The 26,590-nt window shown below is 39.2% G+C and overlaps 1 protein-coding gene across 2 annotated transcripts in view; it reads left to right on the forward strand.

Annotated features, from left to right (window-relative positions):
- Positions 1 to 26,590, forward strand: part of aass (aminoadipate-semialdehyde synthase) — a 46,786-nt gene extending 20,196 nt beyond the window's left edge. The window contains exons 14-25 of one of the 2 annotated variants that reach the window (XM_062982345.1): positions 1,924 to 2,045; positions 3,470 to 3,499; positions 5,947 to 6,076; positions 7,388 to 7,498; positions 10,340 to 10,448; positions 11,603 to 11,743; positions 13,947 to 14,114; positions 15,591 to 15,686; positions 18,972 to 19,087; positions 20,367 to 20,455; positions 22,734 to 22,907; positions 23,266 to 26,590. In XM_062982345.1, the coding sequence (XP_062838415.1) occupies positions 1,924 to 2,045; positions 3,470 to 3,499; positions 5,947 to 6,076; positions 7,388 to 7,498; positions 10,340 to 10,448; positions 11,603 to 11,743; positions 13,947 to 14,114; positions 15,591 to 15,686; positions 18,972 to 19,087; positions 20,367 to 20,455; positions 22,734 to 22,907; positions 23,266 to 23,384 (1,405 nt within the window). In that variant the 3' untranslated portion in view covers positions 23,385 to 26,590. The remainder of the gene's footprint in view (positions 1 to 1,923; positions 2,046 to 3,469; positions 3,500 to 5,946; positions 6,077 to 7,387; positions 7,499 to 10,339; positions 10,449 to 11,602; positions 11,744 to 13,946; positions 14,115 to 15,590; positions 15,687 to 18,971; positions 19,088 to 20,366; positions 20,456 to 22,733; positions 22,908 to 23,265) is intronic. The other variant, XM_003221330.3, reaches the window with a different exon arrangement.

Below are 26,590 nucleotides of genomic sequence, written 5' to 3' on the forward strand. Positions count from 1 at the left end.
GGATGGCATACTTTCTTTGCATGTAGCAAGTATTAAGTTCTATCATGCCTTCCCGTTCATTTGATTCAGAGAGACATAACTGCCTCCCAGTGTGGTAAAGTTATGACTGATGTGATACCTTACAAAGCCACATATCCTAAAAGAAATCTTAGCTAATGCTCCAGAGTCTATTATGCTGCTGTTTGTGCTTCTCAATTTTACTGTTGATTCAAAACATGAAAACAAATGAAACTGAAACTGTATCAAGGCTCTGAATTACCTGGAGCAAGGCCTACATTTTGAGGGATCTGATCCCGCCACCCAGAGATGACAACAGCAGCCTGTTTACAAAACAAGAGCTCTCTTTTCTTCTTCTTCTTCTTTGTTTACAGTTTTCAAAACATCATGGTACTTCTAGGTTGTGGGTTGAGTTTAAGGTACCTTTAGTGGCTGGAAAGGTCTTTAGCAAACTTTCTGATCCTTTGGTCCTCCAGATGTTTTTGACTTCGAATTCGGAATTCCTGACTCCTAGCCAAGTCAGCTGGGACTTCAGAGAGTTGAAGTCCAAAACACTCAAAGGGCCAAAGTTTGGAAATCACTGTGATAGAATAATTCTCATGCTTGCAAAACGTATTTGGCAGTATTTAAAGTATAGCTAGTCAATTGTGGATTTTTAGATTTTTTTGCCTACAAAGCCCTAGATCAGTGGTTCTCAACCTTCCTAATGCTGCGTCCTCTTAATACAGTTCCTCATGTTGTGGTGATCCCCAACCATAACATGATTTTCGTTGCTACTTCATAACTGTAATTTTGCTACTGTTATGAATTGTAATGTAAATCTTTGATATGCAGGATGTATTTTCGTTTACTGGACCAAACTTGGCACACAGACGCAACATGGCCGACTGTGAATGCTGGTGGGATTTGGGGAGGATTGACTCACGATTTTGGGACTTGTAATTCACCGACATCCTTATGCATTTTCTAACGGAAGAATTAATAAAAAACAAAAGGAAAGACTGACTTTTTTCTGATAAATTGCATTACAAATTACCTAAGCTGCTTCTACTTCTCCTCCTCCTTCTGATGCTGCTGGGCCACGCTCAGTCCCATGTCTTGCGGGTACTTTCCCCCTCTTCCTTGAAGGGACTCTCTGACACAAACCTCCCTCCAGCCTTGTGTGCTCTCCCTCGCCCGTGCATGTGCACCACACTGCCATGCACCAAGCACACCTGCTTCCCCCTTAAAAACAGCCCTTCCCTTGGCTGAGAGGCCTGCTGAAAGGCCAGCCAATCACAGGAGGAGGAGGGCTTTTGGTGGGAGGATTCACCATCTGTTTCCCAAAAGGAAGAGAAGGACAGGCGGAGAGATCTTCAGCCTTCTCTGCTAAAGGGGTTCCTAAGACCTTCAGAAATATGTGTTTTCTGATGGTCTTTGGTGACCCCTCTGATACCCCCCTCGCGACCCCCTCCAGGGGTCCCAACCCCCAGGTTAAGAAACGCTGCCCTAGATAATTTAGCAATTATTAAGCTATGATGGGAGTTGTAGTTCAAAACTTCTGAACAGCCACAGTTGCCCAGGACTGGTTTAAGCCCTTGCCAGGGCTTGTAATGTCTTTTTAAAAATAAAATACTGTAAAATAAAGGTAATATTCAAGTTTTGTTTTTATTGTCAGCCATCAAAGATGCTGTGGATGGAGACATTCATTTTAGTCCTAAAACACACCAATTTTAATCAGTAATCCATTCAAATATACTAAATATGTAGCCAGTTCAGTACATTATATGCTGTTCGATTGGTTTCTTTCCCCTTTCAAATTAATAGCAAAAGAGCTATGAAAAACAGAGTAAAAATCTACCATACTGTCTTAAACTTGAAAATGTGTCATGACCTGAAATCTATTTCATTTGTATTTTTACTTTGCTTAATTTCATCCTCTTCCAGGGAATACACCCAGTCACTGACCATGGATAAGAAAAAGAAGGTTTTGATTCTAGGATCAGGATACGTCTCTGGGCCTGTGATAGAATACCTCACAAGAGATCCTAACATTGAAATAACAGCAGGTTTGTAAATAAGAATGTTGGCCTGATATTGAAACAACAGAAAATTTACTTCCTGTATGGCAAGGCTTCCTGCTTAGAATACCATTGCAGACTTGTGTCAGTGTTTCTTATACATTATTATATGTAGACTTTATTATTATCGCATGTTGTTTTGTGTCAGAGCCATTGGCTGGGGCGAGTGGATGGGATGCATTACAAGACCTTCAATTCACCAGGTAGTTGAGGAGAACCTTCAGTGTATAAACTGTCCTAGGTGTAAGAATTCATGAAGTGATAACTATATGACCCTTCCTCATCTGTGTGGGATACATTCTTGAACTTACTGTGGAAATGCAAAATTGTAGATCATAGTGAACCCTATTGAATGAACAGCTTCCAGTGAAATATCCTGTAATCACACTGGAAGAGCTAGAAATTCAGAGAGGGAACAGCTGTATTATCATTTCTAGGTCCTCCAGCATAACTGTATAGTCAATGTCTGGCAGAAGCATATCATAGAATCCCATTAGAGGATCTAGAAAATGTCCAAAGATAACATCTTTTTTTCAGACATGGGTACTGGTCCCTCCAATGCTGCAATAGTATTGTACTCTATATTCCATTTAGGATTGACGTAAGAAATTTCCTGTCTCCTCCCAGTTCATATTCAGAAACCCACTCAGTTGGCAGCAAAGGACTAAATTACAGAGCACAGAGCAGACTGCCCAGCACGCTCCTGTATTCAATACTTTTCTGTAGTCTCCCATCATTTGCTGCTTGAGGCTTCTTTTTTTCTTAGTGGTACTTCCAGCCCTGATCCCTAACCATTGATTTTTATTCAAAGAAGACTGTAAAAAAAGAGAAGAAAAAGTAGAAAACCAAGCATCTATCTCCAAGAGACCTGATCAGGGTTTAATTTCATCTTTTGTGTATCATGAATCTGGAATATGTAAATAATTTTGACACTTCCTGGAGATGGAAACAATCAGTATTTAAGGGATGCTGATGATCTACGTATTGTTTAATATAAGGATGTGCTTTTCAATCTTATCCTTTCAAGAGCAAAGGAACTCCCCCAGTTTTGGTATCAGAACCTTTTCAGAAATACAAACAAGGAGTTTTGAGAATAACTTTGGATTATCTCTGTGAGACATTTTTTTAAATTTCTGAGTCTTTTCAACACTGTTCCATCACGTTCTCACCAATCGTGTAGCACGAATTTTTAAAAACTTGTTTTCATCCTCTATCATCAGCCAGATATCCACATCAAAGCTTATCTGTGACTACATAAAGTCATTTATTCATCTTCTACATTAGCCACCTCCCTATTCTGTCTAATGTAAGCTATAGCAATTGTTGGATTGGATGGCTTAGAATTTCTTAGACCTAGCCATTTTTTCAGTCTATCATTTGTTGATCATCTTGATTTCTTTCCCCTTTAACAGTTTCTCCACTGAACCTTTATCCTAGAACAGGTACTGCTTTGCTTGCATGGATTAGCTTAGTTTTAGCGGGGCCTTGTTGGGAATACATTACCATCCTTGCACTTTTGTCACTTTCTTTGTGTCTTGGATTCACATTTCGTTCACTTTTTAAAAATTGCATATAGCATTTCTCCATCCAGGGAAGATACTGCATCTTTTTATGTTTACACTTTCTTTGGAAGTCCCCCTTTCCCTCTGTCTTCATCATATAAAAATAATCTTGATTTAATGGCTGTCAAATTATGATATGTCATGTTTTTTGTAATGAGACTCAGTCTAGCCTTAGGGTGGGCTCTCTTTCAAGACCACCTTTGCAGTCATTAAAAAGCATTATCATCCATTTTCGATCAACAACAGTTTGGCTGCTACCTAACTTTAGTGTGTTTTGTTGAAACAAACTTTTAAAACTATGGTTTGAAACTTGTTTTTCACCTCCCTTAAGATAACTGCAGTGTGTTGGGTTTGGATGGCTGTGACTAATCTAAAATAACTGAAAATCTTCCAATGCCTGTATGCCAGAGGAGTTAAGCATAGAAGCTTGTGGGTTGCCTAGGCTTGTTTGTAACTCTAAACTATATGCATCTGAGCCAGCTGGATGTGTCTATTTCCTTATTTATCAATGCCCAAACTTTATAGCTATTGTTAAATTGAGAGCATTTGAAAGAGATGCATTTCATCATTATTCTTTGTAGCTGTGTAATAAGACGTTTTTGTTTTTGCTGTTATGGGTCAATTAATATATAGGTTGAGTATCCCTTGTTCAAAATGCTTAGGGTCAGAAGTATTTTGGAGTTTTGGATTGTTTTGGAATTTTTCTATTTGTCTATGCATAACATAATGTGACGCTTTAGAGATGGGAGTAAAATCTAAACAAGAATTACATTTATGTTTCATATATATATAGCCTGAGCCTCCGGTGGCTCAGTGTTAAAGCGCTGAGCTGCTGAACTTGCAGACCAAAAGGTCCCAGGTTCAAATCCGGGGAGCGGAGTTAGCGCCCGCTATTAGCTCCAGCTTCTGCCAACCTAGGAGTTCGAAAACATGCAAATGTGAGTAGATCAATAGGTACTGCTCCGGCAGGAAGGTAACGGCGCTCCATGCAGTCATGCCGGCCATATGACCTTGGAGGTGTCTACGGACAACGCCGGCTCTTTGGCTTAGAAATGGAGATGAGCACCAACCTCCAGAATCAGACATGACTGGACTTAATGCCAGGGGAAACCTTTACCTTATATATAGCCTAAAGCTGATTTTGTGCAATATTCTAAAAAAAATTGTGCACGAAACAAAGTTTGTGTATGTTGAACCATGAGTAAGCAGAGATGTCACTATCTCAGCAACCAGTGTGATTTGGAAAATTTCTGATTTCAGAATTTCAGATATGAAATGCTCAATCTGTATAGGTCTGCTTTAGCCCCGTATTTGTGTGGAGCAAGCATGGGTGGGCTTTTTAGAGTGGGGAGGGGTCTACTTGCAAATGCAGCATATGGCTTATCGAGTTACCTTTTTATCCCATATAGAGGTAAAACTGTTGTTTCTTTTTATTGAACAACAAAGCAGAAATGAAGTGTTTGGTTGTCATTGAGTTGACCTCATTTTGAATGACACTACAATTCTCATTGAGGACATAGAATAAAAAGTGTTCATTATACTCTAATTCTTTATTTCAGTTTATTGGAATTCTTTTTGGGATCAATATTTCCCAAAGATTATTCAGTGCCCATTGAAAACAATCCCAGTGTTTGAGGTTCCATCTTATCTATAGATTTCAAGGTGCTTGAAAAACATGGGTTTTTTTGGTATTAGTCTGCATATGAAACAAGCTGAGTGCAAATATATGGGTCAGTTGTTTAGAAATAGTGTGGGCGAAGATTTGAGTTTATTTTATTGAAAGTTCAAGACAAGTGTTTTTGCTTTCAGGCAGTTCCAAGTTACAAATATCTGACTTACAAAGGATTCATAGTTAAGAATGGGGGCGAGACAACAGGAAGTGAGAGAAATCTCTTCAGAAGGGAAATCCACTTATGCTTTCTTGCCAGTCCTTCTTTTGACAACAAGCCACATTTTTCAAATTCCAATTATTACAAGGACAGAAATGAGATGAAATACTCTGAACAGGGGCACAGATATCAAAAGGAACATCACAGGAGTGTTAACCCTTCCTTATGTTATTTAAAAAAACCCACACACACATGGTTGTTGTATGTCTTTCGGGCTGTGTGGCCATGTTCCAGCCCGAAAGACATACAACAACCCTGTGATTCTGGCCATGAAAGCCTTCGACAACACACCACACACACATATTTACAAACAAATTTACAATTTACAAACAATTTACAAACAAATTCAACTTAACGACCAAACCTACAGAATCAATCGTGTTCGTAACTTGGGGACTGCCTATATCTACTTCAACTGTTGTTCTTGCTTTCTAACAGTTTCGGTCATGAAGAAACAACTTGAACAGCTGACCAAGAAGTACACCAATGTTGCTCCTGTTGTCGCAGATGTCACTGAAGATGAAACAAAATTATCGTCCATGGTGAAAAAACACAATCTTGTTATTAGGTCAGTGTCAGGCCTTTGTGCCCAAAGTAATTTCAAATGTGCCAAAAGTCAACCTTTTTATCTGCGTGACCATGGTGAGGAATTGTGGGATGTTGTTTCATTTGGTTTTCCTCATTTATTTTATAACAGGGTGTTACGTCTTTCAGTGTATTTTAAAACAACAATATAACAATGTAACATAATGACAGAATTGGTTAAAAAAAGAATTGGTTAAGAAATGGTTAAAAAAAGATGGAGAGCCAGTGTGGCATTGTGATTTGAGTTTTGGAGTCTAGGATACCAAAGTTCAAACCTCTATTTAACCAAGCAAATCCACTGGATGATTTTGAACATATCACATTCTCTCAGTCTCTTGCTGAGATAACCCCAGGATCCCCAAAAGTCAGAAATGACTTGAACCACACAACAACAACAGTCCCTTTTCCGCTAGCTATAAACAATGGTCAATTGCCACCCATACACTATGTTATGCCTGGTTTTTTTTTGTGTTGAGAAAAACACTGTCTGGGTGCTTCCAGACAGTGCCAAATAGCAGGATTTAGAAGAGCTGCAAAAAACCCTGGGATTTCAGAGCAGGTCCCCACACAGATGCCACTGCCATCCTCACTGGCCTCCCTTCTGTGTCTCAGTATAAAATGGAGGATGGACAGGGGACACCCTCCAGAAGTTTTTTAAAAAAATATATCTTTATGCGCTAATCCATATATTCGCATGTTCACACATCTGAATATAATAAAAGCATATTTGCACGTGCACATATACAGATTAGCATATAACGGAGGGAATTTTAAAAAATTCTCCTTTCCCTAATTATTTATTAAAACTCTGTTTACAGTGCTACAGTGTTTACATTTGAGAGAGTTCTAATGTTCTCCGTGCATGCTTCCTGTCAATCAGCTGTTTGTCTGTTTGACAGCCCAATCATCTGATCAACTGTTTTGGGCTTTTAAAAAGGGATGGACATCAGCTGGAGCAGTCTCCACATGGGGAAGGGAAAGAAAACATGTGTTTTCTGGCATGCAGAATCACACAAACATGCAAAGATGTGCATCTTTCGGCCAGAAACAGGATAAAAGAGGACCTTTTTGTCCTGCGGCTTCCTTTGTAGTGAATCATCATGAGTTTTCCGTGACATCATCTAGCCATCTTCCATTTTGATACAGAAGGTCCCGTGATTAAGGTACTGTGTGGATGGGGCCTTGGCTGCATAGGATTGGTTCTTTTGCTTCTTTGTTGAAAAGGAAAAAGCTTAGGATGCAAGAGTAGTATTTCAAAGCATGGCATTTCAAAGTCTTTCTCTTCTCTCTTTAGCTTGCTCCCTTATGTATACCATCCCTTGGTTGCTAAGAAGTGTATTGAGAATAAAGTGAATATGGTGACTGCCAGTTATCTGACACCTGCTATGAAAGAGCTGCAGGAAAGGTAGGTCACTCTTTAGCAGACATTCTCAGGATTTCTCATGTATGTCTTGTAGAATGAAATTGGTACATATTTTATAAAATGGCATCATTGGGACCATTGCACTGTCTCTTAACCTGGCATTTCCACCTTTGCAGCATTCCATTGGGTTGTGTAATTATTTAACTGTTCATCATTATGGTTCTCTCATTGGTCTCTGGTCAGAATCCATAACAGAAGATAGTTTAGTTTAACTTTCTTGGTGCCAAAAGGGATGGGGATAGAGGAGAAAGGCATGTACTCTACATTTTGGTTAGCTGGCTGGGAATTCCAGGAGTTACAGTCCAAAAAAATAACTTCTCAAACTACTTTTTCTTCATTTGCTTAAGATGGGATGGAGAATGCTTGGTCTCTAGCCCTCATGAATTTTGTAGCCACTTCACGTAAAAATATTTTGATGCCCAGGGCCTTTTCTGGATCTTCCTGAGTGACTGACAAGAGGATGAGTCTTGCTCTGGAATTCCCTTCCCAGGGAGATCAGGCAGGCACTCACCGTGTCAGCCTTCAAGAATGATTTAAAAACTTGGCTTTTCCAGTGTGCTTTCGAATAATTGATCCCAATGATTGGTTCCACCTCATTGACAATCACTTTGCCCAACGCATTCTACACTGCTCCATCAGTTGGGAATAATTTCACCACTTATCCCACCTCCTATTTCTTCCATTAAATGCTGCAGCACTTTCTCACCCTTCAAATTTACACTCCTTGCACTTTGGCCCAGTTTATTTTTAGGGGTTAATTTTTGTTCTGGCCTTTTATTTTATCTTATTACAGTACTATGTAATTGTGTACAAATATGTTTTGCCTTGATATTTTTTGTTTATGATGTTGTGATTATGTATGTATTTTATTCTGTTTTATTGTGATTATTTGGGCTTGGCCCCATGTTAGCCGCCCAGAGTCCCTGCGGGGAGATGGAGGCGGGATATAAAAATAAAGTAGTTGTTATTATTATTATTATTTGAAACACAACAAGATGAGCCCACAGCAAACACTCTGTTGGCTGTTGTATTGGATCACACGTCGGACACTTCTCAAGTGTCTAGGACTGTGTGATGTATCGGCGAATAATGCGTGCAGATCCTAGTAAGGTGGCCGTTTGCAGATGGCAGGTAGTAATTTTGTCAGCGCTGATTGTGTTTAAGTGCAGGCCAAGGTCTTTAGGCACTGCACCCAGTGTGCCGATCACCACTGGAACCACCTTGACTGGCTTGTGCCAGAGTCTTTGCAATTCGATCTTTAAATCCTCATATCGTGTCAGCTTTTTCAGTTGTTTTTCTTCAATTCTGCTGTCCCCTGGGATTATTTATTAATTATTTATTTATTTACAGCATTTATATTCCGCCCTTCTCACCCTGAAGGGGACTCAGGGCGGATTACAAAGAACACATATATGGCAAACATTCAAACAACATATGACAAACAACATATATAGACAGACACAGAGGCATTTAACTTTTTTTTTCCAGCTTCATGATTCCGACCACAGGGGGAGCTGTTGCTTCACTGTCCAGTAGTGACTGTACTTCCTCATTCCATTCTCCATGTTTTGCTGGCAGTTTTATGATGTTGTAAATTAGTTAAATTAGCCTCCCGCATAAAGCGTATCTAAATTTCCCTAATTGACAGATGCAACTGTCTTTCGGGGCTGCATAGGTCAACAGCAAGCCGGGCTATTTAATGGTCGGAGGCTTAACCCGACCCGGGCTTCGAACTCATGACCTCTCGGTCAGTAGTGATTTATTGCAGCTGGTTACTAGCCAGCTGCGCCACAGCCCGGCCCACAACATCGACAATGCTTACTTGGTTTTTTAACACGATTGTGAGGTCAGGAGTATTGTGCTCCAAAACTCTGTCTGTCTGAATTCTGAAGTTCCAGAGTAGCTTGATGAGTAGCTTGACATGTTCATTCTCTGTAACTTTTTCTGGCTTGTGATGCCACCAGTTCTTGGTCGCAGGCAGATGGTATTTGTGGCACAAGTTCCAATGAATCATCTGAGCAACGGTGTTATGCCTCTTCTTGTAGTCTGTCTGTGCGATCTTCTTGCAGCAGCTGAGGGTGTGATCTATTGTTTCATCTGCTTCCTTGCAGAGTCTACATTTGGGATTATTATTACAGTAGAGTCTCACTTATCCAACATAAACGGGCCGGCAGAACATTGGATAAGCAAATACGTTGGATAATAAGGAGGGATTAAGGAAAAGCCTATTAAACATCAAATTAGGTTATGATTTTACAAATTAAGCACCCAAACATCATGTTATATAACAAATTTGACAGAAAAAGTAGTTAAATACAAAATAATGCTATGTAGTAATTACTGTATTTACGAATTTAGCACCAAAATATCACGATTTATTGAAAACATTGACTACAAAAATGCGTTGGATAATCCAGAACATTGGATAAGTGAGTGTTGGATAAATGAGACTCTACTGTATTATTATTATCATCATCATCATCATCATCATCATTATAAGGTGGCATTTGGATACAGTCTTGCTCATTTTCTCTTTTCTCCCCTTTCCCTTTATTTCTTATCATTTTCCAATCCCTCCTTCCATCTATGGCTGGATCTACACTGCCTTATATTCACTGAACTGAAGAGGGGAATTATTGCTCAGCCCAGAACTTTGGGTGAAGCAGGGTATATTAAAGATGCCCTGTTCCTCCTTACTTTGTTGAAAAGGATACCCAACATAAGACCTGGCCTTCTGATCATAAATGAATTTGACCACATGCTTGTCTGTAATGATGCCTCATTTTGACCTTCCAGTTTGAATAATACTCCCCTTTGTTTTAGTGTCGAGGCAGCTGGCATTACGGTTGTCAGTGAAATGGGTCTGGATCCTGGTCTCGACCATATGTTGGCAATGGATTGCATTGATAAAGCAAAAGAAGTGGGTGCTACGGTAAGATGAATTCAAAATAAATGATCGGAGAGGTATTTCCATTTCAACGCAAATAGTTCCATCTTTGGAAATGTAATGCATCTTTTTGTGTAGTTTTAGCTGTGGTCCATTGTATTCCCTTGTTTTTGTTTTTTCTTCTTCTTTGACCTTCAGGTGTTCATCATGCAGAAGCAGTGCTCAGTGCAACTCCCCAAAGTGGGAGTTCCATTTATGATCCCACCTGGGTGATCCAGCTGAAGTTAGTCAGTTCTACTGGAAAATGGCTTCTGTAAATCCCATTGGCTTTACTCCAATTATTCAAATTAGGCCAGACTTTTGGAATCATCCAAATTTACATCTGTGTTGATTTACCAATTTTCCATTGATTTCTAATTGAGGCTAGTGATTAACTACTGACATTGTTTTCCTTGCGAGGTACACTCTAATCTTAAATGTTTATTCAGTAGTAAGTTTTTCTCTATTCTCAACAGATCTTACCCCCGGATATGTGAATGCAGGATTGTAACTTCAGTTGTAGTCACTATTAATGGGGGTGAGATTAAGAAATTCAGTTGTACTGACTATATAGCATTTTGATTTTGAGTCCGTTGATTATGAATTAGCTACAAAGATAAAATATGGAATAAAAATCAAAATGAATTAGCTACAAACATTGAGATTTTGAGATCATCAAGCAATGGTTTGTAGCTCATTCGTTTTGATTTTGAGTACATATTTTATCTTTGTAGCTAATTCATACGATAAACAATGGACTCAAAATCAAAATACTATATAAATATGCTTGAATTTCTTAATATCTGTGCAATGCATTATTTAAAAATAAATAAGGAAAACTTACTACAAGTTTACCTATTGGTTTTTGATTTTCAAAAATGAGAATTTTCACAAATGATTCACATATAATTTTTAAATGATTTTCTGAAGAGATAACCACAGGTGACTCACTGACACTGACCTGAGCTGCACTAAATCATTCTGGAAGAAAATATGAAAGTTACTTTTTTGGATTTTCATTTACAGATTCCTCCACCCATCATGGCCATTAGCTGTGCTGGCTTTGGGTTTTTGGAATTTGTAGTCCAAAAAGTATTGGTTCCACTGAAGTCTTATGAATGAATAGAAGTTTATTGGAATTATTTTTTGTTTCACTATAGGTGGTATCCTACACTTCTTTCTGTGGTGGATTGCCGGCTCCAGAATATTCTGACAATCCCTTGAGATATAAATTCAGCTGGAGTCCACAGGGAGTCCTGCTGAACACAGTTCAACCAGCCACATATTTAAAAAATGGAGAGGTGAAGTAATCTGTGTATATATTATAAAATGCAAGGATGATGATAGGTCACGTATTCAAGTTGTACAGTATGAATCCTATATCCATGGAGGATAGATTCTTGAAATTATCTTGGAAACAGGAAAACCATGGCCAATAGCAAACCCTACTGAAATGAATACAGGAAGTTACCATAGAACCACCTTGAAAGACCTAGATTTTAGAAAAGCATGACCTTTTAGAGATTATGGAAAATGGTATTTATAATCTTTTAGAGAAGAGCCAAAATCCCGTTTGAGTAGAATCTTCTCAAGTGGTATACAAGCAAATGTAATTATGTAAGGCAATTTGCTTCTGTTGTTTGACTGAATAACTTGTTGTTTCTGAACTGTAAAGAAACAGAATATGCCAGCGCATAAAAATAGAAGTTCTTCAGAAATGTTTTTCAGTGACCAAAAAATATATATATACTCTCCCATAAAACAACCTGTTTTATATTATGCATTAAAATAAATATATTTGATAAAAATAATATATTTGGTTTATTCACAATTTTCATGTGTTCAGCATACGCAGTTACACAACTTATCCATCAGTTACAGATATGTTTGAAATAGTTTCTGTGTGTTCTGTGGTCACAACATCTCTTTACAATAAACAGCAGACAAGTGTTTGTAAGTCTATGATCTGAGCAGTACCAAAGTCTAAAGAAGTCTGTGCTCGTCCCAGAGCGGATCACATGGTCTGCAGCCCATCCCAGGAAAAAACATAGAGCAAGGAAAGAAAGCTGCATGCTAGAACATACATACAATGAGTTTATTTTCCTTTTTTAGTGATAAATCCATTTAATTAACAAACTTTTTCCATACAAGTCTTATCTCGATATACATTATTCTGAAAATAACTTCACCTTATATGTCATTTTATAAATTTCTTAGATGTGTATCTCCCATTACCCATAACCATACATACAATAAGCAATAGGATTATAGATAAACAAATCACTAGAGCAGGCTTGAAGAAGGTTATAATTTCCAACACTAGACAATTCCTAGAAGGTATTCTTTTTAGGAATTTGCTAGGTTCTCCATGGTCAAACAATTGCCTTCAGAATGGTATTTCCATCTGATTTTTTAAAAAAGTATATATCTTAGGATTCAACTGTAGGCTTTCTGTGAGTGACAAAAAGCAAGGTAGTGGATCTGAAAAATAACAAGGAAGGGGGAAAAGACTAACATACAGCATGTCTCCCATGGTTTCACCTCCTGCACCTGACAAAATATAACCTCTTCATGAATTTTCTAGATCCTCCAAGCAATTCTATGGCATGGCTCTGCTGGGAGTTACTATACAGGTGCCTTGGAGCACCTAACAAATCCATAGGAAAAATAGCTCTCTAGGAATTTTCTAAGTCCCCCAGGCATCTTTATGGTAACTTCCAGTGGAAGTCATTCATTTAAATAGAGTTCACAATTATCCATGGTTTTCTTGCTTCCAGGAACGTTCAGGAACGTATCATCTGAAGATGTGGTGTTTTTACTGTAGTACAGAGTTCGCCTTAAATGAACTCTAGGTAGGCTGACGTTTTATGTGGGCTTTGGTTCTTATCTTGTTTTTGAGAGTGACAGGGTTGCTACACTCTGATCTATATAGACCTGTGGGTCCCCAGATGTTTTGTCCTCCAACTCCCAGAAATTCTAACAACTGGTAAACTGGCTGGGATTTCTGGGAGTTGTAGGCCAAAATACCTGGGGACCCACAGGTTGAGAACCACTGATATAGAGAGTTGATATGCTCTGTTTAATGTGTGCTGCAGAAGTGAGAAACTTTGAGGGTGGAAAATCTGTGATCCTTCAGATGTCAAGTTGAACTTTCATCATCTTTTAATATTGATGGGAAGAGGAGTATTGAATTCTTGAAAATCACAGATTCCCCACTCCTGACCTAAATAGTCTTAAATGACTTCCTTTTGAGAGGTGATGGAGTTGTGTATGGAGTCTCAGTGGAGTGGGAGGAACCAGGGGATATAGACAGGTTGAGGGTTGATAGGGGCTGGGTTTCTCTGTACTATCGTAGACGTGGAAGGAAGTGACACTAAAGTGGGCTTGAATCGTTATTTCTTGTTGGGGCGGGGGATGTTTGCTTTTAAAGATTTACATGATTTTGTCGTACCCTTTCTTTAATTATGGTACACTTACATGATTGTTGTCTTTCACAATCCTTAGATTATTAATATTCCAGCCGGAGGAGCTTTGCTTGATTCTGTTACTGTCATGGATTTTTTCCCAGGATTAAATTTGGAAGGTTTTCCAAACAGGGACAGCACAAAATATGCTGAACCATATGGTATTCAATCAGCTCACACTCTTTTAAGAGGAACTTTACGATACAGGGTAAGTATGCTTTATACTGTAAAGGACCTGATGGATTGTATGTAAAAGTGTTGCAAGATGCATTGTTACTCAAGTGTTGTCCTTCTGTTAAGTGGAATGAAGTTCCATCGTAGCCTGTTCTTGCAGTCTTCTACATTATTCCCTTTAAGATCCTTGGCTGTTCTGACTGTTAAAGGACTTATATATTTATGTCATGAATCCTGTTCTGTTTCCCCTGGTTTTATTAGGTTTGCTGAGCTGTGATGGAGGATGCTATGACATCATGAATATTGTAGTATGATTCAACCGGCAGTGAGGTCAAGTTCTATATGGGGAATGTGTGTGAGAGAACCATCTCACCCTTTGCCTAAAAATCTTGGCCAGCCAAGATGATAGTTACTACGTATGTGAAAAGCTATTTGTTCTTCACCTTTGCATTGAGAAACCATTCTGATCTTGCTTCTCCTAATGGTCTGACAACAACTATTTTAATTAAATCATTGATATACTTCAGGCTACTAAATTTTTTCAACTGCATAAATAACATAACACTGCAGTTGCCCCATAAATCTGCTTTTGAGCATGATTACAAAAATGGGCCCCAAATTTGTCACAGATAACTTTCTGTTGTGTTTCAGCCAGATGAAGATGAGGGGATTGGAGTTTCAGAGACTGGGAAAGTGATATATGGTTATTTAGATGAGGAAAAGGAGAGGATTTCAGAGCAAGATTCTGTCTGTGAGACGGAGTTTGAAAGTGAAACTGTTTTGGAGTCCAGCAGACAGGGAGAGGACCTTTCACCCACAAGGAGCTTAGCAACCCCTGATAAAGACCCGACAGACCAAGATAGGGAATACCTGGGTTAGATAGGGATACCAGGCTGCATCCAAGGGGGAAAAAGCATCAAGTGCAGGAAATCCAAACAAATCCATGAGAAAAAAAGCGAGAGGGACCTCTAGCTCAAAGAGGCTGCTGAATAGTAAGGATGTCCAGTTCATGTTTTATTTCCTGGGAGTTTTGATTCATGTTTTAAGATTGTATAGCCTTGGTTTTTCTGGATTCATGTTCATGTCTTTGAATTATGCTCATGTTATGATTCTTGTTTTCTTGTACCATTTGGAAAATTGCCTTTGAAATGTTTTCACCCCTCACCAGCTTGTTTGAGGTTTTACATATTGACTACCTTTTCTGATTACCTATTGAATTTTGCCTTCCTTCTTCCTTTTGTTGATTTTTCCCTTTTTATATGTACTTTCTTAGTAGTAAACTGTTTTACTACTACTTTTGGGTTCCTGGTTGGTGCTCTGTCTAGGGTGCAACACTTTCTGCCTGTGTAGGAAGTATGAGTAGGAAAAAGCAGGTTTGAAATCGGGGAGAACCTATGTCTTTGGTTCTCATGTTGCTCTTGGCTCTTGGCTTTACTGACACGTAGGGGCCTGTGTGAAACCGTTCTTATGTTCTATGGCATTTTCTGACATCTTGTGTCTGTTCTTCCAGGGTTATTCTAAAGCCATATCAGGCTTTGTGAAACTAGGCCTAATTGATTCAGAGCCATGTCCTATGCTGAGTGCGACAGCACCATCTATAAACTGGGTAAGACTTGCTCATTGACTTTGAAAGTTCTGCTAAGACTGGACTGATATCAAATCATGTTCCATTGGGCTCAGCTGCATCTTCAATTATTTTGGAATCTGATGTCTGCATAGAGACAGACATCCTGGGATGAAGGGCCTCTTCCTACTGTTTCAGTAAGATCTTATTGGCAAACCCCATGGACTACTGTTTTACCTGTTTTCCTTGTAAGTCAGCCTTTCTTTGGTGTTTATATGGGCCTAGTTTTGTCACTTGCACACAGTTTTTTTTCCCTTGAAATAAACTCAAGATAAAACTAGTTTCTGTTTGAACAGAGAAATGACCTTTTTGGGTTTCCCACAGGTTTCCCAATGAGAAATTTATTTACTTACTTATTTATTTATTTATTTATTTATATACCACATTTGTACCCCCACCCTTCTTAACCCCGAGGGGGACTCAGAGCAGCCTCACATATCAGCAACTATTCAATACCTTAAAATAACATACAATTGGCAAACATCTACATTAAAAACCAGGGAATTAAAACATTTAAAAACAATTACATCAATTATTAAAATTACATAATCTAAAACCATAATCCAGGGCCATTCCAGTTCTTGTTCCACAAATTCTACGTTCATTTATTGCACTGCAGTTATGGAGGGAAATGTCACCTATGACCAAGCCCTGAAGGTGAGATCAATTTTATTTCAGTCCAGTCTCTCTTTTGCATCTGACTCCAGGAAGCTGTTTCATAACTAAACCAGTACTTCTCATCAGTAATGGACTGGATGAGGACAAATCAAACCAACTGAAACGAAATTCAAAGAAGACAAAGATGCTCCTCATCAACCAAAAGGCAGATTGGGGAATGGGGATTCAGATTTCCACTGAAATCCCAGGTTCATACATTGAGTATATTCTTGTACTCAGTCCTGAGTTTCGGTGCCCACATTTCATTTATGGCCAGGAGTATGTGTACACAATTCAACTAGTGTTCCGCGGCAGCGCAATGGGTTAAACCCTTGCGCCAGCTGGACTGCTGACCTGAAGGTTGGGTTGCTGACCTGAAGGTTGTTGTTTCAAATTTGTGAGATGGGGTAAATTCCCATCTGTCAGCTCTAGCTTGTGGGGACATGAGAGAAGCCTCTCAGCAACACATCCCGGTGTCCCCTGGGCAACGTCTCTGTAGACGGCCAATTCTCTCACACCAGAAGTGACTTGCAGTATGTTCTCAAGTTGCTTCTGACACGATAAAAACACACCAGTTATGCCCATTCCTGGAGATGTCAGATCTGACTGTGGGACATATCTTGATCTCATTCCATTTGGATTACTGTAATACGCTGTACATGGTGCTGCTTACATGGTCCAAAATACTGGATCTAGACCACTGACCAGGGCTGGTCATAGGGAGCATATAAATCCATTGCTAAAATTGTTCCACTAGCTACTGGTCTGTTTCCTTATAGTTCTGATTGTGAGATATAAAGTACTGTACAGCTTAGGTCCACAGTAATTGAAAGATCCTAACTCTCTGTACAATCTCCTCATGACAAGTTATTGAAAAGAGGGCTTTCTCTCCATCCCACCAGCTTTACAGATGTATCTTGGTGAACACATGGCTGAGAAACTTCTTGGTGGCTTCTTCCTCCTTGGAAGCTCCCTTCCAAGGGAGGCTCTGGCTCCTTCTACACTGCTGCATAAAATCCAGATTATCTACTTTGAACTGGATTATGTGGCATTGTAGATACATATAATCCAGTTGAAAGCAGATAATGTGGATTTAAATGAGGATTATATCGCAGTGTAGAAGGGGCTTTGGTAGTTTTCTATCTGCTCCCTTTTATCCAGCAGGCAAATATGTTTTTGTTATGTAAATTAACTATAAGTTCCAGAAGACAGGAGCAGAATTCAAAACGATCTTGACAGACTAGAGAGATGGGCCAAAACTAACAAAATGAAGTTCAACAGGGACAAATGCAAGATACTTCACTTCGGCAGAAAAAATGGAAATCAAAGATACAGAATGGGGGACGCCTGGCTTGACAGCAGTGTGTGCGAAAAAGACCTTGGAGTCCTTGTGGACAACAAGTTAAACATGAGCCAACAATGTGATGCGGCTGCTAAAAAAGCCAATGGGATTCTGGCCTGCATCAATAGGGGAATAGCGTCTAGATCCAGGGAAGTTATGCTCCCCCTCTATTCTGCCTTGGTCAGACCACACCTGGAATACTGTGTCCAATTTTGGGCACCACAGTTGAAGGGAGATGTTGACAAGCTGGAAAGCGTCCAGAGGAGGGCGACTAAAATGATTAAGGGTCTGGAGAACAAGCCCTATGAGGAGCGGCTTAAAGAGCTTGGCATGTTTAGCCTGCAGAAGAGAAGGCTGAGAGGAGACATGATAGCCATGTACAAATACGTGAAGGGAAGTCATAGGGAGGAGGGAGCAAGATTGTTTTCTGCTGCCCTGCAGACTAGGACACGGAACAATGGCTTCAAACTACAGGAAAGGAGATTCCACTTGAACATCAGGAAGAACTTCCTCACTGTGAGAGCTGTTCGACAGTGGAACTCTCTCCCCGGGGCCGTGGTGGACGCTCCTTCCTTGGAGGCTTTTAAGCAGAGGCTGGATGGCCATCTGTCGGGGGTGCTTTGAATGCGATTTCCTGCTTCTTGGCAGGGGGTTGGACTGGATGGCCCATGTGGTCTCTTCCAACTCTACTATTCTATGATTCTATGATTCTATGATTTGAGGTAGATCTGCTGTTTTAACTGTTTCAATTTAGCAATTTAATTGGATTGTTTAATGCTTTTTAAATGTTGCATTACTTTTTATTTTAGCCAGTCTTGTGTAACCTCGACTGTAAGCTACTTCGGGTCCCTTATTGGGAAAGAAACAAGATCAAAATCAATCAAACAAATACATATTTAACAAGCCTCTCAGCAACAGCAGTATGGGTCAGCTTCACTATAGTTCTTTTTGTGAGTTGTTGTGAGTTTTCCGCGCTGTATGGCCATGTTCCAGAAGCATTCTCTCCTGATGTTTTGCCTGCATCTATAGCAGGCATCCTCAGAGGTCAGGAGAGAATGCTTCTGGAACATAGCCATACAGCACGGAAAACTCACAGCAACTCAGTGATTCCAGCCATGAAAGCCTTCGACAACACAGTTCTTTTTCTATATATTTTCTTTTTCATTTTCAGTTTCAGCCCCCACCCTCTAAGGTACCTTACTGAGTCCAAGTTGCTTGGACTTTCAGATGCTCACATGGTAGTTTGTCATTTTTTTTTTCATACCTAGAAAGACTTAATGTGCAAGTTACTTGGACTTCATCCGTCTGCCAGTCTTGAAGATCTCCGTGATGCTGTCTACCACAAATTGAACAAGGATGAAAAGCAACTGGAGGCAGTGGAATGGTATGACAGATTATGTGGTTTGCCTTGGTCTCTGCCCTTTTTATCTCCTCTCTAGCATCCAGGGATAGAGTACAAATCTGAGCTAATAATTAAATCCCATCCAAATGGATTTTAAAACTTGCTTTGAGAAACTGTAGGGTTATTTTCTGATCCCAGAATTACAGAATATTTCAGGAGCTAAAAATGCCTCATGTATTCAAGATCAGGTTTGAAGGCAACCAGAAGAAAGACCAGAATCCAAAAAGCAGGAGGAGGAATATTAAAAATAACAAGAAAGTAAACCATTGATACAGTATGTGTAAATAAATCTAAGTTGGTGTAGGATATTCCCCTATACTCAAATTCCCAGGGTCAGAAACACATGTTCACATGAGGTGAAACATTTATTTCAAGTAACAGACAGACTTATTCTGCATCAACACATGGCCAAAATATTTTATGTTGCTAAAAAATATGAACTGCAATTTCCAACTGCAAAAGATTTGCTTTGAATCCCCAAAACCAGGGATGTAATACCAGTCTGCTAACACTGAATAGGTAATATCAGGACACAGTGTAGCAGCAACCCATGACTAGAGCAGAATTGCTGTAATTGTTTTGCATTTATTTCTCCTTTGTTGCTTTCATTCAAAAAATCTTTGTCGTAGTGACATAGTGGCATCTTATCTTTTCACACCTTCCATTACTAAAATGTGTAGTCGAAGGCTTTCACGGCCAGAATCACTGGGTTGCTGTGAGTTTTCTGGGTTGTATGGCCATGTTCCCGAAGCATTCTCTCCTGATGTTTCACCCACATCTATGGCAGACATCCTCAGAGGTTGTGAGGTCTGTTGGAAACTAGGCAAGGGAGGTTTATATATCTGTGGAAGATCCAGGATGGGAGAAAAAAAACTCTTGTCTGTTGGAGGCAAGGGTGAATGTTGCAATTAATCACCTTTTTTAACATTGAAAAGCCTTGCAGCTTCAAAGTCTGGCTGATTCCTGCCTGGGGGAAATCCTTTGTTGGGAGGTGTTAGCTGCCCTTGATTGTTTCTTGTCTGGAATTCCCATGTTTTCAGAGTGTTGTTCTTTATTTACTGTCCTGCGTTTTTTCATACTGGTAGCCAGATTTTGTTCATTTTCATGGTTTCCTGCTTTCTGTTGAAATTGTCCACAGGCTTTTGGATTTCAATAGAACTTCTGGAACATGGCCACACAGTCCAGAAAACTCACAGCAACCCATTACTAACATGTTTATTTAAATGTCCTGATCAGTATCTCCATTTTCTCTGCCTTTCAGGTTGGGATTACTCAGAGATGAACCTGTTCCAATAGCAGAGACAATAGTGGGTGCGCTGGCCAAGCACATGGAGGCTAAATTGTCTTATGGTATGTGAAATGCTCTCAGCTTGCAGGTTGACTGGCTTCATTTTTCTGATCCTAACTCTTTATGATAGGAGAAGAGGAAAAGCTTGTCTGGTTTCTTTGCTGGCTATTTGACTTTGGTACATCTAGACAAAGTACTAGAATTAACCACTACTTGGCTCTTTCATCCCTTTCTTGAATACCCTCAAAGGGCTTTATTTGGATCTAATGTGTTAGGTTATTTTGATGAGACTTGGATGTTACTAATGTTCTTTAGATCAGGGCATTGGCTGGCGATTCCTGCACTACTTGTTTTTGCAACTGGACCAATATCGCTATAAAGTTTGAGGGGAAAAAATAAAGCAGTCAGATATCAAAATACGTCTTCCTTAAAAACCTTTGGTTTCTCTCTACGTCTTTTTTTTTTAATGAGGTTACATCTGGCTGAAGCTGAGGGATGCTGAGAAGCAGGGAGCTGTGCACTGGTTCTGTTGAAAGAGTAGTTTCCCCTTTCCACTTAGTTTTATAACTAAGAATTGGTGCCTGAGCATATTTGTTCTGTTTTGCTCTCTATTCCCTTTTGTATTGTGCTTTTTTAATTGTAATTCTGCATGGAGGGTTTCTTTTGATCTTGTGTAAGCTATCATATGAGCCTTTTCAGCTGAACAGCAGCTGAACTTCTTATGGCAGCAGGATATAGGGAAAGAACTACTCCGCTCCTGAAGCAGCTACACTGGCTCCCAGTTTGTTTCCGGGCATAATTCAAGGTGCTGGCTTTAGCCTATAAAGCCTTAAACAGTTAGGGATCAGCCTACTTGAGGGACCGCATCTTCTCCTACGAAGCCCTGAGGTCATCTTGAGGGGCCCTTCTTTCAGTCCCACCACCATCACAAATGCGATTGGTGGGAATGAGAGAGAGAGAGAGAGAGAGAGAAAGGGCCTTCTCGGTCGTGGCCCCCTGGCTCTGGAACTCCCTTTCTAGAGAGGTGTGATTGACCTCCTACTTGTTGGCTTTTTGTGCACAAATTAAAACCTTTTTGTGGGATCAAGCTTTTTCTGTTGACTTACAATAGGCAACCACCAAATAGCTACTGGTAATATCCATCTCTGAATGCTATTTCAAACTTGGCAATGTTGTTATGCAGCCCAATGGAAGTGATGTTTTTTAGAATAACTTCAGTGGCTGGAGGTTCAGGGATTTTTTAAATGGTATATGTTGTAATTTATCGATTTTTTTTATGGTTTATGTAGTGTGCAATTTGTGTATTTGGTTTATGATGTTTTTTGTTTGAATGTATATGTTATGTAATATCTGTTTTTAGCTATTGCCACTTTGAATCCCGCCCATGGGAGAAAACGGGATGATGATGATGATGATGATGATGATGATGATGATGATGATGATGATAATAATAATGGAGCCCCTGGTGGCGCAGTGGATTAAACCCTTGTGCTGGCAGGACTGCTGACTTGAAGGTTGGGTTGCTGACCTGAAGGTTGATGGTTCGAATCCAACCCATGGAAAGCACGGATGAGCTCCCTCTATGAGCTCCAGCTCCATGTGGGGACATGAGAGAAGCCTCTCACAAGAATAGTAAAAACATCAAAACATCCCCTAGCAGATGGCCAAATCTCTCACACCAGAAGTGACTTGCAGTTTCTCAAGTCACTCCTGACACGGAAAAATCTTTAATAGATACCTGTTGACTGTTTATTGCCTACGTTTTGTTTTGCACTTGTTGTATTTTGTGTCACACTTTCAGTGTTTTGTGAACCACCCCGAGTCCCTCTGGGAGATGGTGGTGGATAAAAATAAATTTTTTATTATTATGCCCCCCCACCACGTCAAGGTGGCACCTGCGGGGGGGATTGTTGTTGTTGTTGTTGTTGTTGTTATTATTATTATTATTATTATTATTATTATTATTATTATTATTATTATTATTATTATTATACCGTTGTAATGAAAAACAGAAAAGTAATGCTAGTTAAAACCAGGGAAACAAGAGAGGTACTCCTGTCCTGGAAATTATGAATGATTCTAATGAATCTGAATAGTTACGATCAGAGTACTGAAATGATTGGATTAGTTATGTAATATAGCATAACACACTTTTGGAGGGAAAAGGTATGTAATGAAAAGCAAACTGAAAGAGGATAGGAGCAAGGTATCCTAAATGTACGCTGGATTGGATTTAGGTCCTTGTACAGATCATAGAGCAGTTATAAAGTCAATTATTGAAGCAGCAGTCCATCTTTAGTATAATATTTGTAAGTGTAGATTTTGATTTTTTCCCTTTAGGTGCTGGAGAGCGGGACATGATAGTTATGAGGAATGAAATCGGGATAAAGCATCCATCTGGTCATTTGGAAGACAAATACATCAATCTTGTAGTATATGGTGATAAGGGATATTCTGCAATGGCAAAAACTGTAGGGTATCCAACGGCTATTGCAGCAAAAATGGTTCTCGACGGTATGTATGACAGTTTGTATTTGTTTATTGAGGACCTGAATTTTTCTAGTGTGTCTAGACCAGTGGTTCTCAAACTGTGGGTCCCCAGATGTTTTGGCCTACAACTCCCAGAAATCCCAGCCAATTTATCAGGGTTTCTGGGAGTTGAAGGCAAAACATCTGGGGACCCACAGGTTGAGAACCACTGCTCTAGAAATATGCAATATATTTAGCTTAACTGTGAGAAGGCAATTCCATTGTTTTGTTTAAGAAGGCTGTAGCCTTTTAAGATAAAGGCCCCATACTTTTTTTTTTTGGTTTTTTTTTGCATTGCATTGAAAGTCAATCGAACTAAAACAGCACATCATTTCTATTTTAGGTGAAATCAACGCCAAAGGCATGGTTATCCCATTGACAAAGAATATATATGGACCAATACTCAAACGGGTTCAAGCTGAAGGCATTTCTTACAGTACACAAAGCGTTATCAAGCAATAAAAGAGGCTTCATCTTCCCTCCTCCTTTTTTGCAAGATCTAGTTTTCTATGGACAATTGGCAGCTTGAAAATATTGCATTTGGGTGCCTGTTTTCTGGAAAATCTTTAGGACCATTGAAATTTAATAGGAGCTATGCCACAACTGCTCTGCTCTTGTGAACTTCCAGTTTTTTTCAGTGATCTTTGCACAATATTGTACTATTTCCTGTTGGATCATGCACTCTGACTTTTCTTTAAGGTGCCAGTCCTGGCCATATTTACCTGAAAAGAAGTCTAAGCAAGTTATCATCAGTGGGATTTTGATTTCTAAGCATTTGCATTGTAAAAAGGTGTGGAATGAATGGCTCTCCATATATTTTGGATTCCAACACATTGGCTCCAGCCAATATGGCCAGGTGTTTGGTTAAATATAGCTGGAGGGACATCTCTAGGTCTCCAGTCGCAATTACGAGGGTAGTTACGTATAAATCGTCCATATTGACAACAAAAGTTGCATCTTAATGTGATAGCATTTGCCCTCAAAGCTGTCCCAAGTGCTGAGGATTTACTGAGTTTATGAGTTCACTGTATTTTCTTTAGAAATGCGACCTGGAATATGAAGGTTGTAATATTTATGAAAGAAATTTGGATAGTTTCGCCATTCCATCCTTTCTATATGACCAGTCTTAGGTTCTAAAATAATACTGGATTAAGGTTCCCAGAATTGCTCACATTTGGTCATGCTTGCTTTAGCTTCTTTGAGTTGGATTCCAATGACATCTGGGACCCATGTTGGGATCCACTATTCTTTGGATCCCAACATGGGTCCTGGATTGTGTGCAACCAGTTTGAGATCTCAGTGTTCAAACTGCTTCCTCTTAAGAACTGTCACTAAAATTGGTAAACTCCATCTTTTAAAAATGTACAGTATATGGACTAGCTGCCCATTCCACTCCCAATGAGTCATTTTTTTTTGATTAAATATATATTTGTGGACTTCATTACTATCAATACCATGTTATCAGCTATTTTTTTTTTTTGCCTAGTAACAATGAAACCAAATGTGGATTGGACTCGTTCATTAAACGGTACTTAATAGAGGGCTTATCATGAGCTTTTCAACATCTTTTCAGCCTAGGCATATATCTAGTTAAAGAGTTTTTGGTAACAGGATGGGAATGACTTCTGCCCTACAGAGAAAATATGTACCATGCAATCTTGTGTGAAAATCTTTTTATGTTCATGGAAACTGAGCCCTTTATAAGCGAAAGGGAACCTTAAATGCCTAGAAAATTATGCCAAAATATTTTTATATGTAATCAAAATCTGAATGTATTATTATTATTATTGTAGACAGTTCAGTAGTATATGAAATCTTGAAAATAATTTTACGTGATAACATTAGTTCCACGTTTGCCAAATTTTGTGGTGTTTGAAACTGTGTTTCAATTCTATACTGGATAGCTAAGTAATATCCAAGTAGTATACTTAGCTATGGGAAGGTAGCTGACTTGTAGTCTTTAAGATTTATTCTCAATTGGAATAATGGTATTGACCAGCCTCAACCAAGCTCCAGATATGTTGGATTGCAGTGTTCATTGGTTGGTCTTTTTCCCTTTCCTTGTTCCATACTTGGAAGAAATATTAATATGCACTGCATATGCTGTCCATGTTTTGTAGTTGCCCTTTCATTTAATTATACCAAAACAAAAATGATACCATTTGACCATGTAAAGTTTATGAATTATGTCAGATGTATATCTCTTCCTGATCTTTGTCACATGTCTGATTATTTATTTTAATGGAAATATTCTGTAAGAAGCCAAATATGTAATATTCAAGATCACTGTAAATGTGAAGGAAAAATCTCTTTGTTCCAGCCTTGGGGAGCAGGAATTGAGGTGAGGAAAGAGCAAATGCTTCAGTGCGAGTTCATTTGGAGGTATATGGATTATAAGAAAAAAAGGTATGCAGTCTGTTCTGCCATATATTCAGAAGAATACTGCAAAGAGGAGGTGAACATGAACTAAAGTGTCTTCTGTGCTGTGCCTTGCTATTTCATCCCAGTTATGCTGATTTTCCTTTGCATCGCTTTTAGTCTTTTCGTATACTTGAAAAAGTTTAATGCTCAGACTTCATTTTCTCCAAGAATCCATCTATTTTGGAGACTATTTGGGAGCAAGAGTTTTCCGTAATAGCTCAATCCTATCCATGTTTACGCAGAATAAAGTCCTATAGTGCTCCTTAAGCCAAAGTCCTATTGTAGCTTTACACAACTATAAAATACATGCACTACTAATTGTATTTTTTACTCACTTTAAGGTATCTAGTACTCCCTTTACACAACGATCTGCTGTAGAAAATTGTGTATGTGGTCATAGTTCCACTTCCGGGCAAGAAAATGACTTGCATATCTTGATTTTCATTGATGTCAGTTGCATTTGGCCTTAATTTAAGTCTACTCATTCTCTGGAATAGATTAAAAACGCACAGATAGAGAGAGGAAATCCAGTACAGTTTTATGTGCATGAACTTGTCTACTCTGGTTGTTGGGAAATATTCTGAACATCACTTGCTAGTTAGTTGATTCAGATTTAAATCTAAATGCAGGGCAGCAACTGAACAGTCCAAAGCTAATGTTGTCTGCTGGGCAGAAGACTTATATCCAGTGTGTCTGCCCAAACAGTTCAAGTGGCAACAGTGCTCGGTGTGCCTGTTGAAAGGAATGTATAACAACTTGGTGCTTATTGCAGTAGACATGCTTTGTTCAGGTGTGCAACCTTCCACTTCTTTTATCAGTTTGGAACATAAAATGGCCCCTGCCGAACTGGCAGTGACCCTTTTGATAGGTCACCAAGCAGCTCTTGGATACTAATAAGCTTTAATGTTTTTTTGTTTATGAGCAAAATAAAAATAATCCACCATTCTTGCCCATCTTCCTTCCTACCCTCAAGCGCCTGCTCCCCAAACAAAAAGATGCCCTTTCTGGAAGCTTTTCTTTTATATGACTTTAAATACTTCAAATAACAGAAAGGAAGAGTTGCGATTGTTCTGTAAGATTCAGGGCAGCTGGAAAGGTTAATTTGTACATTTGTAGCTGCTCCTTGTTTCAGAATACTTTTGGAATCCTCTCCTTGGGGCAGAAGAGTCTTTTATATATTGTGTCGGGTTTAAAGAAATCCAGTGCTTTTGCTATGGTGCCATATCAAATAAAAGCGTTTGACTTTT

The sequence above is a fragment of the Anolis carolinensis genome, chromosome 5 (assembly GCF_035594765.1).
Source record: "Anolis carolinensis isolate JA03-04 chromosome 5, rAnoCar3.1.pri, whole genome shotgun sequence".
Taxonomy (NCBI): Eukaryota; Metazoa; Chordata; class Lepidosauria; order Squamata; family Dactyloidae; genus Anolis; species Anolis carolinensis.